Source organism: Balaenoptera borealis, assembly GCF_965194805.1.
Source record: "Balaenoptera borealis genome assembly, chromosome: 1".
In the NCBI taxonomy this organism is placed as follows: domain Eukaryota; kingdom Metazoa; phylum Chordata; class Mammalia; order Artiodactyla; family Balaenopteridae; genus Balaenoptera; species Balaenoptera borealis.
Window position 1 is genome coordinate 175655198 of NC_138860.1, and position 17968 is coordinate 175673165.

Below are 17968 nucleotides of genomic sequence, written 5' to 3' on the forward strand. Positions count from 1 at the left end.
ATCCGCCTGCCAGTGCAGGGGACACGGGTTCGAGCCCTGGTCTGGGAGGATCCCGCATGCCACGGAGCAACTAGGCCCGTGAGCCACAACTACTGAGCCTGCGCGTCTGGAGCCTGTGCTCCGCAACAGGAGAGGCCGCGATAGTGAGAGGCCCGCGCACCGCGATGAGGAGTGGCCCCCGCTTGCCGCAACTAGAGAAAGCCCTCGCACAGAAACGAAGACCCAACACAGACAAAAATAAATAAATTAATTAAAAAAAAAAAAAAAAAAAATGAACCCTTTCCCCCTAACAAACACACAGACATGAAGTCTTACCTACACTTTGAAAGGATTGGTACCCCGTCACAGTCTCCCCATGGACCTGGTTAAAGAGCCATGGGGGAGATGGCCAGCCAATTTGGTTTTCCCAAGGAGAATCGGACAGGTCTGGTCATTGTCATTTCACAATGAGAAGAGGGGCTCAGAAAGCTGAAGGGACTTGCCCAAAGTCACATGACAAGCCACGCAGAGGTGGAACTGGAACAGTTGTGCAGCACAGCAAGCACCGAGTCTCTCTCTGCGCCGGGCATTCAGACCAGTCCTTGCCCGGGAGGAAGGCTCATCTAGAAGCCAGAAGCTCTGACTCCAAAAGGGATTTCTATCTGCTCAGAGGGAAGGCAGACAGGGAGCTGGGTTTCCTCTTGCTCTGTGCATCCTGTTGTCGGATGTTTTCTTGTTAGGACCTCCACCCAAATGCCTGCATTTCCTGGCCTTACTTAATTTGGACAACAGCCATAGGTTGGTGGCCACGTCAGGCCTGGGTGAGGCGCAAATACCAGCCACCACCACCCCGACGCCCCTCTTCTAGGCTGGACTCGGCGTGGGGTAAGCCATTCTCTGATGATGGGGGGCTGTTTTCTAAGGGAAATATGACAAGAGTTGGAGGGGGATGGGACTGGGGCTGCAGGGGTGCAGGGAGGAAGCTTCCAGAAGTGGGAGGGTGGATATGGGAGCTGAGAAAGGCTTACACTGTCTCTTATTCACGTCCAGGGTTGAGAACTCGGCTGGCACCATTTCCTGTCTCACTCTCACTCTGGGGTGGCCTTGGCAACATTCAGCAAAGGGCATCCATCTCAGGGAAACACCTCTCTTCAGCTTTTCAAAGAAGGGTCACTTCTATGCTTACAACACGAGGGTTGTTTTTTTTTTTTTTTAATAATTTAAATTTATTTATTTATTTATTTATTTATTTATGGCTGTGTTGGGTCTTCGTTTCTATGCGAGGGCTTTCTCTAGTTGCGGCAAGCGGGGGCCACTCTTCATCGTGGTGCGCGGGCCTCTCATTATCGTGGCCTCTCTTGTTGAGGAGCACAGGCTGCAGATGCGCAGGCTCAGTAGCTGTGGCTCACGGGCCTAGTTGCTCCGCGGCATGTGGGATCTTCCCAGACCAGGGCTCGAACCCGTGTCCCCTGCATTGGCAGGCAGATTCTCAACCACTGTGCCACCAGGGAAGCCCAGCACGAGGGTTTTGATTGTGGTTTGGGGGATGTGAAATCTAGTTCCAGCTCTGCTGCTGATTTGTTGGGTGATCTTAGAAAATTACATCCCCACCCTTAGACTGTTTCCTTGATGGTAAAATAACAGAGGTGGATTAGATGAGAAGTTTTCAATCTGTTCCTTGGAGCCTGAGGGCGCCACAGAGGAATCTGGGCTGCCTGGAAGAGAGGACATAGGTGACATGAATTCAGATTTTTACCTGATTTATGAATAGGTGCTCCATTGACGGTAAAAAGCATTCTGCTCTCTTAAAATTTAAAAAACACTGGATTATAAGAGCTGCCACTTATTAAGCTCTTATAATGCTCCAGGCACATTATTCTCAACAACCTCACCAAGCAGGTTGAATTATCCCATTTGAAGATGCTCCTAATAATAATAACAGTAATAAGCACTTCCATATGTTATATTAATTTACTGAAATCCTCACAAAAACCCATTTTACAGATGAGAAATGGGAAAACAGAGGCATTAGGTATCTTGAACAAGGTCACCAGGCTAGGATTTGAACCTACCCTATGTGCTCCCCTCCCCCTCACACTCTTACTTGGGATCTACACTTTGGCAACAGCCCCTTTCCATCCAAATGGGTTTCATTCATTAAGCAGTTTTTGTTTGTTTGTTTGTTTGTTTTGGCCCCCTGCTGCGGCTTGTGGGATCTTAGCTCCCCAACTAGGGATCGAACCTGGGCCCTCAGTAGTGAAAATGCAGAGTCCTAACCACTGGAATTCCCCATTAAGCAGTTTTTTAGCACCGACTAGGTAGCAGGCATTGTGCAAGGCACAGAAGACCCAGAAATAATGAAGGCTCAGTCCCTGACCTTGACAAGCTGTGTGCCCTCCTCCAAGTAGTTTAACGTCTCTGAGCCTCCATTATCTATGAAATAACAATAACCACAATTCTTATATCAGAGATTGTGTGGATTACTTTAGATTGTGGCTGAGAAAAAATATTGTGTAGAAGTTAAATTGCATACAAATGTTGGTTGGTGCAATTATCAACCTGGTTGGAGAAAAGACTAATCAGAACTGGTTATAATATATACAGAGTAAGTCTAGGAACTTGGTGTGTGACTGCGGGGTTGTGGAAGCTTTCACTGGGCGAAAGACGAGTCCAGAAAAAAGATGAGCCAGGGAGAGGAACCCCTGGGGCAAAGGTGCAAGAAAGCAGAACTGTCTGAGGAATGGTGAGGCAACCAGTTGAGCCCAACTGGGGCTGCCTACAACAGCGGCAAAGGAATACTTCTGACCTTGCTGTCACCAGACAGTACAGCACATTGGGGTGGGCTAGCGCTGTCCCATGAGCCCCTTGTCATTTAAAATGTTCCAGTAGCCACAATAAAAAATAAATAAATAGTGGGATAGGGAGGGTTGGAGGGAGACGCAAGAGGGAGGAGATATGGGGATATATGTATATGTATAGCTGATTCACTTTGTTATAAAGTAGAAACTAACACACCATTTTAAAGCAATTATACCCCAATAAAGATGTTAAAATAAATAAATAAATAAATAAAAAGAAACGGAAGAAATAAATGTTTTTATTTAGCCCAATATATCATTTCGACTGGTAATTAATATAAAAACATTACTAATGAGCTATGTTACCTTCTTTTTTCCATACTGTCTTTGAAATCTGGTGTGTATTTTACACTCAAGGCATATCTCCATTCAGACTAACCACATTTATGGTGCAGGTATAGACAGAACTGGAGTTGAACCCCAGTTCTCAACTCTTAAATAACTAGGTCATCCTGAGCGGCTTCCAAATTAAGAACAGTTCAGTGAAGTGTCGAGCTCTCTTCTAAATATATTTTGTGTATTAATTCACTTAATCCTTATAACGTGAACTATCTATAATGGTGGGTTACCGTCATTATCCCCATTTTATAGATAAGGAAATTGAGTACAGGGAGCCCAGAGAGCTTATCATTCCTAAACCTTCTTCCACTCTAAAATGAGCTTAAGCATAACCACCCTGGAAGTTACTGCGAGGGGAGACTTGAAAATGCCGTGAAGGTCTTCTCACCCAGACACACCAGGAGACCACTGCTCGGGAACCACAGACCTCTCTTGTCCCAATTCCCACTCCCTGATAACCTCTAGCAAGACCAGAAGTAGGGTGGAGGAGAGTGAGGCCCTCACCATGGGCACAAAATTTAAATGGATGCCAAAAAATTATAATAAATTCTGTTTCGAGTGTCAATAAAATATTTAAACCTTAAAAAATACTGCTGTGAGTTTTAATGACCTACTTTTCCATTTTTCAATAATAACTACTTTTTAGTGTTTTAATGTTTAATGTTTTGAGGGGGAAAAAAAAGCCAGTAAAGAATACAGGGAAATGTCTACATAGAGGAACACATTTTTTCCCTTTGCCTCAGGCAAGACATTGTTCTCTAGTCTAGTCGGGGAAAAAACCTGCACTCCCTCCTGCTTCTCTAGTTCCTCTGCCACTGTCCGCAAGCTCTCTTCTCTTTATCTACTCTATAAATCCTCTACATTCTCCTAAGGGATTGGACTTTTGGCTCAATGGTGTGATGTTAACATTTATCCTTGTTGACACATATAGCTCTAGTTCATTTTTTACTGTTTCATTTATTTCTGTGTATGGATGTACTATAATTTATCTATGCATTTTGCAATTGATGGACTTTTGTTGGTGGTGGTGATGGTGGTTTTCTTTTGCTATTTCAAAAATGCTGATTGTACATGTCTCCTTGGGCACATTTTCAGGAGTGGAATTGGTGCCTCTCAGGGCAGTGGCTTGTCTTCAACTTCACTAGATTTTGCCAAACTGCTCTCCACAGTGTTTGCCCCAACTTACACCCCCGTCACAGTGCTGACCATTCGCACTCCACATTCTCTCCAGTACTCGATATTGTCAGATTCATCTTTTTGCTGATCTGATGGGAGTGAAACTTGCCTTTCTGTGGATGCTATTGAGGTTAAACATCTTTTTAAAGGATTATTAACCATTTCTCTTTCATGCCTGATATTTTTCTTATTTGTAGGTTCTCTCCTTCATCTTAAGTAATCTTGCCTGAGGTTTGTCTGTTTTATGATCTTTTCAAAGAACTAGTTTCGATCTCTGTCAGGGCTTCTTATTCTCTGTTGTTTTACCATGTCATCAATTTCTGCTCTTATTATTTCTGCCTTCTGCCTTCTTTGTATTTTTGCTGTTGCTCTTTTTCTAATTTCATGAGTTAGATGTTTAGCTCATGAGTCTTTTTTCTTTTCTAATATGAGCATGTAGGTCTATAAATTTCCCTTTCAGTACTACTCAGATGCATCCCACTCATTTTAATATGTTATAATTCTAAGAATTTTCTAATTTCCTTTATGATTTTTTGGCTCAGGAATTATTCAGGTGCTTCAAACCTGTGAAGTTTGTTAGTTATATTTTTTAAGTTCTTGATTTCTAAATAAATTGCACTGTGGTCAGAGAACATGGCTTGTATGTTACAGATTATTTAAAGTTTGTTGCAATTTACTTTTCACCTAAGACAAGACCAGTTTTGGTAAATGTCCACATTTGCTTGAAAACAATGGGTATTCTCTAATTATTGGGTGCTGAGTTCCATATATGACTATTAGATCAAACTTGTTAATTGCATGTTCAAATCTTATATATCATATTAATTAGTATATTGTCTGCTTAATTTATTAACTTCTGAGAGAGGAATGCTAAAAATCACTGACTATTCAGTTTCACTTCAATTCCACAAATATTTATTGAGTATCTACTATGTACCAAAAACTATTCTAAACCCTTATATCAGTGAACAAAATAGTCAGTTCCTTGACCTTATGGAACTTAAATTCTAGTGGAACAGATAATAAACAATAAAGATTATGTAGGGTAAATTATATGTTAGAAGGTGATTAGTGATATGGAAAAAATAAAATATAGAGCAGAGTAAGTGGGACCAGAAGAGCGGGAGGGTGGGGTGAGCTACAGTTTTAAATAGGATGATAGGGTAGATGTCTTTGAAAAGGCAAAATTTGAGCCACAACTTGAAGAAGGTGTGATTGACCCATGCATAGAAAAGAGTGTTCTGGAAGAGGGAACAACTAATGCAAAGGCCCTGTGGTGGGGCGGTGGGGAGTACCCATTAGTAAGCCAGTGTGGCTAAAGCTAGTTGACCAAGGGAAGCATGGTTAGTAGGAAGGTCAGAGAGTCAATGGGGCCAGAACACACACAGCCTTCTAGGCCACTGTTAGTACTTTAGCTTTTACACTGAATGGAATGGGTGCTGTGTGGGGTTTGGGACAGAGGAGTGACATATTTGAAAAGGATCTGACATATTTTAAAAGGATCACCTTGGCTGTTGTATTGAAATTAGACAGGCCTGGTTAAAAGCAGGGAGTCAGTTAGGAAGCTATTGTAGTAAACCAAGTAAGAGATAATGCCTGATTTTTAAAATCCTAAATTAGATCAATACCTTTACTCACTTCCTAAATAAAGCTTCAACTCTATTCATCTCTCTTGGCTTGTGTTACTGTCATTCACAATTTTACTTCCACTTTGTTTTTATACCCTCCAAATCAGTCTCAGGCATCATTATTATTATTATTGTTGCTTTATACATATTTTTTAATTTAATCATACATTTGTCAATTTATTTGTTCACAATTCCTGCTTGCCTTTCCGTTCTTCCCTCTGTGAAGAATTTCCTTCTTCTAATGGTCTGACATTTCTGCTAACTCTTGTTCATGTTTCCTTGTGCATTTTGTAATTTTGCATCGTGAGCTCAAATTCCATGGGCCTTTATATGTGGAAATCTTGTGTGACCTGGATATGAGAGTATATCCCTCTAGAGAAACTCAGAGTTTGCTTTCTAATAATGTCCCATACAATATTTGGGTGCCCTGTTTGTTTTTCTCAATATTTAAGACATTCTTATACTAAGAATGATTCATTATCTGACATTCAAATTTATCTGGACTCCTATAGTTTATCTGGCAAATCTACTGGTGTGAAACCCAAGTCTTGTCTCCCATCCCTAAATAGTTGTTAAAACTTCAGCATCTTACTTACCAAAACTGGCAAACAAAACAAAATAAAACATCAATGCAAAAAACCCTCCACCATATCACTCTGGATTCCATTTTTTCTTGGTTTTGATTTCCTCTCGGTTTCTGACCCTTGGAGATTTCCTTACTTTCAAAGGGAAGTCTTAGGTGTAGTTTTCTGGTTTTTTTAAAAAGACCAAAAAAGGCAGGTCACTTTTATTTTATTTCTTATTTTATTTTATTGAGGTATAATTGACATGTAACATTATATTAGTTTCAGGTATACAACATAATGATTTGATATTTGTATATACTGTGAAATGATCACCACAATAAGTCATTAACATTCGTTACCACACATAGCTGCAAATTTATTTTCTTATGATGAGAACTTGTAAGATCTATTCTCTTAGCAACTTTCAAATACAATATTAGTAACTATAGTCACCATGTTGTACGTGCATTCCCAAGACTTATTTGTTTTATAATTGGAAGCTTGTACCTTTGACTACCTTTACCCATTTCACCCCCCGACCCCAACCCCTGCATCTGGCAGTCAACAATCTCTTCTCTGTATCTATGAATTAGATTTTTTTTTTTCAGTTCCACATGTAAGTGAGATCATATGGTTTGCAGGTCACTTCTGCTTCTTGAATTCCCACATGCCTCTCCTAAGGCAACCAGTACAGACCTAGCACCCCACTAGGATGAAGAAAGGGTAAAATAGAGAGAAACCAATATAAATCGCTGTTTCAACATATGATCCATCGCACAGGTAAAGTGTTTGGTTAGAGTCAGTGATGGTATGAGGTCATTACTGCGCTGATTGAAAAAGAACTCATTTCTTCTTCTCATTGTACTACAGCAAAGGCTTCTTGGTAAGCCCGGCAGAAGCCGAGGGACCCAACCCATGGAGATATGCTGGAAGATACAGGCAGCCAATGGCTCCATTGATGGCTTGGATTTCAACCCCATGAAGGATTACATGATCCTGAGCAGTTCCCAAAAGATAGCTATCGCGGTGCTGTGCACCCCTCTGGGCCTACTAAGCGCCCTGGAGAATCTGGTGGTGCTCTATCTGATCCTGTCCTCACACCGTCTCCGCAGGAAGCCCTCGTACCTGTTCATTGGCAGCTTGGCTGGGGCTGACTTTCTGGCCAGTGTGGTCTTTGCCTTCAACTTTGTAAATTTCCACGTCTTCCATGGCGTTGATTCCAAAGCTGTCTTCCTGCTGAAGATTGGCAGCGTGACTATGACCTTCACGGCCTCTGTAGGCAGCCTGCTGCTGACGGCCATTGACCGCTACCTCTGTCTGCGCTACCCACCTACATACAAAGCCCTACTCACCCGTGGGAGGGCACTGGTGACCCTGGGCATCATGTGGGTCCTCTCAGCATTGGTTTCCTCTCTGCCTCTCATGGGATGGACTTGCTGTCCCAAGCCCTGCTCTGAGCTTTTCCCCCTGATCCCCAATGACTATCTGCTGGGCTGGCTCCTGTTCATTGCTGTCCTCTTCTCTGGCATCATCTATACCTATGCGCATGTCCTCTGGAAGGCCCATCAGCATGTAGCCAGCTTGGCTGAGCACCGGGACAGGCAAGTGCTCGGAATGGCCCGGATGAGGCTGGATGTGCGGTTGGCCAAGACCTTGGGGGTGCTGCTGGCTGTGCTCTTCACGTGCTGGGTCCCGGTACTGACCCTCATGGTCTACAGCCTGGCCACCACTCCAAGCAAACAGGTCAAGAAGGTCTTCGCCTTCTGCTCCTTGCTCTGCCTTGTCAACTCCATGGTCAACCCCATCATCTACGCCCTGCGGAGTGGGGAGATCCGCTCCTCCGCGCACCACCGCCTGGCCCACTGGAAGAAGTGCCTGAGGGGCCTCGGGCCTGAAGGAAAAGAAGAGGTCCCGAGGTCCTCAGTCACTGAGACAGAGGCTGATGTGAAAATCACCCTGGGGCCAGATTCCAGAGAGCTGTACTGCTCTGATCACTAATGAGGCCACTTTCACAATTTTAAATAAGCCAAGTCAGAAGTCATTTCAATCCCTGGAGGAGAGTGTCTTTGATCCTCTCACCTTACTTGAACCAGCCCCAGAGGCCTGGACACTTACCCCTTTTCACTGAGTGCTGGCACTGACCCCTGGAGGGTAACCTGGCCACGCCTGTCTGCACACAGTCTGTTGGGTAGCCAGGCCCTGTGAGGGGCGGCAAGGTGGGCAGGAGGCAGGAGGCCTGGGACAGGCTCATTGCAGGTCAGGACAACCTTCCCAACAAGACGGCTTAGTGCCTGCATTCTCTAGAGACCACGGGAGCCAAGCAGAGCCTTCAGGCTCAGCAGTAAAGGACCTGGAGGAAATCTGGGAAGAATGGATCACTCTCCTGGGATCTCAGGATGGCTGGCTAGCCCTTCTTCCTGTTTAATTGTTGGGTCCACCTTGGTTCTAGAGCTATGAAAGGCCCTACCTGCAGGTCACCCTTTCCCACAGAGGACCAAGAACTGCAACGCAATGAGGACCAAGGATGTTGATACACCTGTTGCAGAGATAACTGACAAGCCTCCAGTTCAGGGCATCTTATTATTATGGCACCGGCCCTCTCTGACACCCTGATAATCCCCACTCACAACCATTGTGTCCTCCTAGGTATGTGGGGAATACAGAGGAGACTCGGATCGCTTGAGATGCAGATTGGTTTTGTGAAGACCTATTTGATGGTACCACTGGAAGCAGGCAGTGTCCCAGTCTAACCCAACTCCAAAAAAAAAGGAAGATACTCACAGAGATTTTATAAATCCCCGAATTGTTCCCGGTCATCCCTCAATTCAGCCCCTTTGTCTCCTCCACCCCCATGCCCTATAATGAATAATAAACAGAGCAAGTGGGAGGAGGGGGAAATTCCCTTACTATGTGCCAGGTATGGTGCTGACATCCCACAGTCCATCATCTCCAGCAAGGATTCAGCCCCATACTTTTGAAGATCCCAGGACACCCATATCTTACATATCAGGGAGGCTAGGTTCCTACCAAAGGGGCTTAAAGCAGTAGGCAAGAGAAACTGTTGATGGTGAGGAGGACTGCAGAGGAATCCTAATGCAATTATTTGGAACTACAGATGGAATAAGAGGAAAGATATTGATTAAATGTGTCTTCATTTAATACTTACAAGACAAGGTGTTCACTATTCATTCATTCATCCACCCATCTCACAAATATGTGCCAGGCTCTGTGCTAGGTCCTGGATGTCCAACCATAAATGAGACTCTGCCCCTGTCTAATGGGGCTCACATTCTACATTCTGGTGGGAAGAGAGCCAATAAAGAAAGGAAGAAGATGATTACTGGTGGTACAATGAAGGAAATCGTCAGGGTGGTGGGATAGAGATTAACTGAGGTAACATTAGGTAAGGTAGAACTACTATGTGCTCTGGTCATAAGAGTCAACTGGCTTTTACTGAGGTTTTACTATGTGCCAGGCTCTGGGCTATGTGGTTTTAAATGAGGGATCTCACTTAGCCTTCACAGTAACCTGATGAAGAGGGTTTGGTATCCTCATTTTACAGATGAGGACATCTCTGAGAGGCAAAATCACTTGCCTGAGGTCACACTGCTAACATGTACCCAAAGCTGGGGTTTTCAACCCCGTTCTGTTTGACTCCTAAGCCTCTTTACCACTAACCTCTTGGCCTAGTTCAGTCAAATTCTGCTCGATTAGGATAGTAATAATAAATTAGTCTATAAATAATAATGACTTCAATAATAATAAGTCTAACAGTGATAAATATGTATAAAGTATAAGTGATAATATGACTTAATAGGTCCAATAATAATATTAGACTTTTGTAACATCAGGTTGCTGCAAACTTATGATAATAACTCATCATTATTTCTCAACATACTTCATTTTATGCCCTGTATTAAACTTCCTGCAACAATTTTCCACAAACTGAGTGGCTTATAACAGCAGAAATTTATTCTTTCACAGGTCTGGACTCTAGAAAATCAAGGTGTCAGCAAGGCCATGCTCTCTCCAAAGTTGCAAGGGGAGGATCCTTCCTTGCTTTTTCCAACTTCTGGCAGCTCCTGGTGTTCCTTGGCTTGTGGCAACAAAACTCCTATCTCTGCCTCCGTCTTCACATGGCCTTTCCCCACCCTTTATCTCCAGGTGTCTTTTTTTTTTTTTAATTGAGGTATAGCTGATTTACAATGTTATATTAGTTTCAGGTATAAAACATAGTGATTCAACATTTTTATAGATTATACTCCATTTACTTATTATAAATATTGGCTATATTCCCTGTGCTGTACAATATATCCTTGTAGCTTATTTATTTTATGCATAGTAGTTTGTACCTCTTAACACCCACCCCTATCTTGCCCCTCCCCCCTTCTCCCTCCCCACCGGTAACCACTAGTTTGTTCTCTATATCTGTGAGTCTGTTTTTGTTTTGTTATGTTCATTCTTTTCTTTTATTTTTTTAGATTCCACATATAAATGATAACATACACTATTTGTGTTTCTCTGTCTGACTCATTTCACTTAGCATAATACCCTCCAGGTCCATCCATATTGTTGTACATGGCAGGAATTTATTCTTTTTTAATGACTGAGTAGTATTCCATTTCATATATATATATCTCTCTCTCACATCCTCTTTATCCATTCATCCCTTGATGGGCGCTTACATTGCTTCCGTATCTTGGCTGTTATGAGTAATGCTGCTATGAACATTGGGATTCATGTATCTTTTCGAATTAATGTTTTCATTTTCTTCAGATATATGCCCAGGAGTGGAATTGCTGTATCATATGGTAGCTCTATTTTTAGTTTTCTGAGGAACCTCCATACTGTTTTCCATAGTGGTTGCACCAATTTACATTCCCACCATCAGTGTACAAGGGTTCCTTTTTCTCCACATCCTTGCCAACATCTGTTGTTTGTGTTCTTTTTGATGATGGTCATCCTGACTGGTGTGAGGCGATATCTCATTGTGGTTTTGATTTGCATTTCTCTAATAATTAGCAATGTTGAGCATCTTTTCATGTGCCTGATGGCCATGTGTATGTCTTCTTTGGAAAAATGTCTATTCAGGTCTTCTGACCATTTTTAATCAGGTTGTTTTCCTTTTTTTATATTGAGTTGTATGAGCCGTTTATCTATTTTGGATATTAACCCCTTATCAGTCATATCATTTGTAAATATTTTCTCCCATTCAGTAGGTTTTCTTTTCATTTTGTTGATGGTTTCCTTTGCTGTGCAAAAGGTTTTAAGTTTAATTAGACCCCATTTATTTTTGCTTTTATTTCCTTTGCCTTAGGAGACAAATTCCAAAAAATATTGCTACGATTTATGTCAGAGAGTGTTCTGCCTATGTTTTCTTCTAGGAGCTTTATGGTTTCCCATCTTACATTTAGGTCTTTTCTCTTGGTGTCTTCTTTTTTTTTTTTTCATAGTTGCCCTTTTACTCCCACAGAAGTTATCCTTTAAGGTGGTCACGAACCCCTAACCATTAGTTGCCCTCTTCTGGGTTTATTCCAGTTTGTCATAATTTCTCTTAAATTTTCTCTTGGCCCCTTACCAAGTGCAGAGCAATGAACAAGGCAGTGCATGAATTTGTCCATTTAAAAGTTTCCAACAGACTTAACATACTCAGGTCTAGAAAGCATTTACGTTGTAGAGTTACTATAACGGACAACTCAGCTCTAGATAGGATAAAAGGGTCGTGTTTTCAACCACACCTACCTGTCCAAGCTGTGATGTCTGTCCCTGAAGAGAGATTTGTGAACATGATTCCTTAGATCCTCCTGGCTGTATGATTGAAACTCAAGCTCTCACTTTCATCTGTAGTGATGTGCCCTCCCTTATTTTCAGTTACTATTAGTCTGCCTTAAACTGCCATTCTGAACTTGGCAAAAACAGAGCCTACTCTCCCTTTGATCCCAATTTCCTAATCGCTGCCCTCACTGCCCATATGCTAGTGAAAAGGTGAGAGAAGTTTACACTGCTTTTGTGTACATCTCATGAAATTAGGAATACCTACAACAATAGACATTTGGTAATCTAGCCTTTGTACAGGCCTGGCCTCTCAGTTACACTAATAAAACTTTACAGATTCCTCACGTCCAGTGACTTAAAGCATTTTCTATAGCCAGGCACAGTGCTGGATAATATCACTTGCCTTCCTCTACTCAACTTCCCTCACCCTTCTAAGGCCAGCTTAGCTGACACAAATACAAATTTCAGGCAGCAAAGATGTGGTCATTTTAATCTCATTTTAAAAACTACAACAACTAATCTTAAGTAAGGCAGTCGCTGATCAGTTGCAAGCTGATGAAATACTGAGGTCTTCTTCAACCACCCCCTCGGCAACCTGAAAGTAGTTCTCTGCAATACTACTGTCAAATGACCAGAGATGTCTGTCACAGAGGGATATTGAAAATAAATCTTAAACTGTCTTTTACAATTTTTTTTTCACGAGCTAGAAACACCTACTTCCAAAATACCCACTATTTTAAAATCTTCTGTATTCAAACTTGGTTCACATCTGCTGGCAACGATTTTTAAATCCTTATTTTGTCCTGTACATAGTAAAGGTGTCTGTTAACCAAATGTCTAATCTCTTCCCTAATGAGAATGTTCAATTCTTGAAGTCTAGAAGGCCCTCTCTTCCTTCATGAGTACACAGGACAGATGTACATATAGACTTTAAAACAACTCAATATAATCACATAACCCAAACTTTTTCAGGGAACATTTTTCAGAATTAATCTTCCAAATTATCCAAGATAAAGTCCTGGGTTCCATGAATATGTTTATTGAAATGACGACTTGTAAATTTCAACCATTACACATTTGTGGGAAACAAGCTCACGTTTGTGATGTCTTAAAACTGTGCAAGTGCTTTGACACCTGCCCTTCCCCCCATACCCCATATTTAGTCTCTTTAAAATGACAGGAAAACACCAACCAATCACAGGTTTAATGGGTTTAATAAGTTTACCCCTTCAGTTCCTATTTGCAGCACCCAATATTCCTTTGAAATACCAGACAGACCCAGCAGTGGCCAACAGTAAAGTTCAGACCTCCAGAGTTTAAAAGTTTAGGTTCTCTGAGCATTCTGTGTTGCAGTGGCACTTGTCCAAAATTGGTACCTCCCTATAGCTGGGGGAGCTTTAAATGTACCAGTGAAAAAAGCTTTTTCCCCTTCAAGGGGAAGAAAGAAAACCACTCCTCAAAACCCAGCAGATCTGGCTGTGAGGTCTTTCCTCCTGTCCCATCTCTTCAGGCTTGTTTTTTTTTGCGGTGGAGCAAGAGACCAAATCTAGCCTGAGTTACAAGAAACAAGACAGTGATGGCTATAACGGGAGTGACCAGGAGCAGCAGAGTCTCCTTTACTTCCCACGTCCAATATATGTGCTTCACAGAAAAACCAAAACAACAGGTCCACAAAATACAACAACTAGAATTACAAAAATCCATTCATCCAGGGGTGGTGGAAGGCAGGAAGGGGAGGTGGGAGGATAGATGGCACAGGGAGAAGAAGTATTCAAATCAGTCCAGGCACGGGGGCTGGCAAATGCTAGAAAAGAGCTGCAGAAAAACCTGTGGTCCTTTGAGACTCACCGGTGTTTAAAATCCATACTGGTGTCAGGACGATTCTGCCTTACGTGCACCAGAGAAAAAAATCCCGATTCATCAGAGAGAAGGTAATATGCACAGGGCCCTTGGCAGAGTGGGTCCTGCTTTCCCTGGTGGGTGAGGTGAACGAGAAAAAGAGCTGACGTGGCATCCTTCCAATCCCACCCATCCCCTCTAGGTGGCAGGCGACTCAGGGGCCCTCAGCAGCCTTCAGTTTGGCAGGAGATGGGTGTGGTGAGGGGAACTTCTCTGCAGAAGCTGAACTACTCAGGGCAGACTGCAGGTAGACCGTCTTGTGGAAGAGTCTGTTGCTTAAGAAAACCACCAAGGAGAAGAGGCGCAATTGGAAAAGGTATGCTTTGCCAGGGGTCTTTGCTTCATTGGCGCTGATAATGAATAAAGGAAAGAGGATAGAGAATAGGCAGCCACTGACAATGTAGGAGGACTGCATTGCTGTGAGGAAAGCCAAGGGTAGACCAAATCCAAGGTAGTAAGGGGTTCTATGTTTGACAATCGCTGGTGCATTTCAATTCCTTTAATTCCTTCAATTCCTTTATTGAACCAACGATATTCGAAGCAGTATAGTGAGTAGAGGAGAGACATATGCAGGAGACTAACCAGCTGACCAACAAGATGGATGGGAACGAGGCTCACAAACATCCCCTGGAGGAGGAAAAGAGCCTGCAGCAAAAGGTTGAAGAGCTTGTCAGCAATTATTTTGCTGACACTAGGGAATGGGTAAGGCTTCCTCCCTGATACCTCGAAGGCCAGGTCAGCTATATCTTGAAACCAAATTGCATTCACAACTTTGCTAAGCACAAACAGGCGGAGCACCCAAAGAGCACTGAAAACTGACGTGAGGAAAACCTCGAGCCACGACCCAACATCCCCATGTAGTGACGGATCACAAATAATTTGGGCCGTTACTGACTGAAGCACGGGAATAAACACTCAATAAAACAAAAGGAGACTGAACCAGAATACTCCACCATTCTAAGCGCAGCACTGCAAAATTCTACTAACAGTACGTGGTTCACTCTCTTGCTTCCTCTCTATACTCTGGGCTCTCCTCTGAGCCAGGACACTGCTTGCCCTTCTTCGACGCTGCTCCTCTCTCTTTTGGTGAATTCGAGCATCTAGCTTTGAGATGGTACAAATTCCCCAGATGGAGTCTTTGATTCCCCTGGCAAGGTCCTGCAGAAAGGTTTTGACACTGTCAGCCATCTCTTCACCGCCCAAACTATCAACTACACAAAGGAGAGAGAAGTGTCCCCAGATGTCTGATCATGAAGCACCTTATTGACCCAACTGGACTACTGCCACCCAGAACAGGAAGAGCAGGGAATACAGCAGAGGGAAGGCAACTTGCACAACACCGTATGTACCATCTTCTCCTTGGGTCAAATCCTACACAGATGCACTCACTTCAGGTAGAGAAGTTTCCGGCAGCTTCCTCCCCGCCCCCCCCCCCCACGCGGCTCTGGCTCCGGCCCGGCCCCTGGCCCACCGCTGGCCCGCTCGGCTCCTCCACGCCCCTCCGCACCCCTCCGCGCCCGGCCACCCGCTCCCGCCCGGGCGCTCCCAGGGCCGGGGCCGCTGTGCCCACACTGGGCATGCCCGGGCCGCACCGGGCCGCCTTGGTGCCTTCTTTTAAGGACACCAATCATTGCATGAAGGCACACTGTAATCCAGTATGACCTCATCTTAATTTAACAGATTACATCTCCAAAGACTCTACTTCCCAAGAAGGTAACATTCACAGGATTCAAGCAGACATGAAGTTTGGGGGGACACGCTTCAACCCAGTACAGCCCCCAAGGACGAATTTCAACCCTCTCTTACAGCCCATATCATGGACTGTGTTAAGTGGGAGTCACTGGCTTGTCTTCCCCCACAAGATGAGCTCCATGTTTATCTCTCAGTTCCCAGTGTTACGTGAAGACCCAGCATAGAGTCTTAAAGGGACTGGTCAATATCTGTGGCACTGAACTGCTTCTGAAAAGCTTTAGATTACATTTTGGAAAATCGAATTTTATTTTAACCCAAATACCTATCTTTTTGTAAGGCAAAGAAATGGGATGATTTTTTAAAGGTGGATATGTGGCTCCTTAAATTTGGGGCATGCCTTTCTTTATTCATTGGTGGGGTCCTATCTCATTTCAGCAAAGAAAATGCCCAAGTGCCTGGCATAAATTGATACTCAGTAAACATCTGTTTAATGAATAAAACTAGAGTTTTAAACTAGAGTTTAAAAATCATTGAATTAAATGCACTTCCACACTTTCTTCCTCTCTCCTTTCACAATCACACTCTATTTCTGCTTAGAGTTTATGGAGGGGGAGAGCAAGGGAGAAAGGGGACCTCAGGTATCACAGAGAACTGTTCTCATTGTTTAGATAAGGAAATGGGACCAGAGAGTGGACAAGACTTGCCCAAGGAGACACAACAAGGTGGTGTCCAATGCAAGAAACCTAGGTTTCCCAACTTCCAGTTTTTTCCACCCTATTGCAATGCCTCTCACCTGCCCCTGCAGAGTTACGTTTTGGTTATGAGGCTAAGGAGAAATGAAGGTCATGGTGTCCTATTTTATCTCCCCCAAGATGAGTTCTGTAACATCAAAGACCATTACTCATCCTGATCACTAGAAGATGTGTACGAATGCTTTTTGTTGTTGTTGTTTTGTTTGTTTGCTTGTGTTAGGTGTCTGGGCTTGCTGTTGTGGACAATATTACAACATAATCTTGCAGAGAAAGTAACGGAAAATAAAGAAAATGGCTGTTCATTCAGCAACAGCCACTGTGTTTCTTTATCACTCCTAGAATGAGGAAGTGCTTGCTTCTGTCGACACAGTCTTTGACAGGTTCTCTTGCACCTCCTGGGGTGCAAGAGAGAAGCAGCGTTTGAGGGACATAGATTCTGCATCTGGAGACCTGGGTTCTGGTCCCACCTCTGATCCAAACTAGTTGCATGATCTTGGGCAACTCCAATCCCCTCTCTGGGTCTCAGTTTCCTCTTCCATAAAATGGTATGAGTAAAGAAGGGGATAGTGTCGAGGGTCTCCAAAGTTCCTTCCAACTCTTACCTGCAGCAGTTCTCACTGATATGTAGGTACCAGCTGTGCCACGGGTGAGTCATTAGACTTCCCACACCTGACAGCCTCACCGCCTGTTTGCGCAGGCACAGCATCTACCACCTGTAGAGGAATTTGGTGACCTCCCTGCCAGACAAGGTTCACACAGGCACTCCTTGGGCCTGAGGCTCTCAATTTTCTCACGCTGTTACTCTAAAAATATTCCTTCTTAGTAGCCTGTGCATGGGTCTTGTTTTTCCAACTAGATGTTAAGCTCTTTGAATTGCCTCAAAATTCCCAAAGCAAGTTCAAAAAATATTTATTAGACAGGCAAAATGGTCACACCTGTTCTTCCTCTTTCAGCGCCCACTTTCCTCCCACCTCTCCCCTTATAGTGCTTCTTCCCATCGTCCTTCTGCCCCGTCATTTCTGCCAGGGCTGTTACAATGCCCTTCCATCTGGTATTCCTGCCTCCTGACTTGTTCTTCCATACTACAGCTCAAAAAGTCCCCCATAGCTGCCAACGGCAAAATGGACCACTCCCAGTTCTCTGCACACACCATGCCTTCCACACCCCCTCGATTTCACCCCACAGTGAATTCTAAAGTTTGCAATCATCGGTCACACCACCATCCTCCTTGCACCTTTCTTCCTTTGAGAGCCAGTGGTGGTAGGGACCGCCCACCAGGAAGGGAAGACGCTCGGTAGCCAAGC

At 43.6% G+C, this 17968-nt stretch overlaps 1 protein-coding gene and 1 pseudogene across 2 annotated transcripts; one reads left to right on the top strand and one right to left on the bottom strand.

The window, feature by feature from the left end:
- The first annotated feature begins 267 nt into the window (after nucleotides 1-267).
- Nucleotides 268-13260, top strand: CNR2 (cannabinoid receptor 2). Its single transcript, XM_082399516.1, has 2 exons — nucleotides 268-864; nucleotides 7417-13260. Exon 2 carries the CDS (start codon nucleotides 7462-7464, stop codon nucleotides 8542-8544), a length of 1083 nt encoding a protein of 360 aa, XP_082255642.1. The 5' UTR covers nucleotides 268-864; nucleotides 7417-7461; the 3' UTR covers nucleotides 8545-13260.
- Nucleotides 13261-13516: 256 nt separating this feature from the next.
- LOC309632236 (etoposide-induced protein 2.4 homolog pseudogene) lies at nucleotides 13517-17891 on the bottom strand (annotated as a pseudogene). The gene has a single exon. The product of its transcript is annotated as an etoposide-induced protein 2.4 homolog pseudogene (transcript).
- Between the last annotated feature and the right edge of the window lie 77 nt (nucleotides 17892-17968).

Bases quoted from the DNA above. Each gene is read 5' to 3' on its own strand.
- CNR2 (XM_082399516.1), top strand. From the start codon at position 7,462: ATGGAGATATGCTGGAAGATACAGGCAGCCAATGGCTCCATTGATGGC.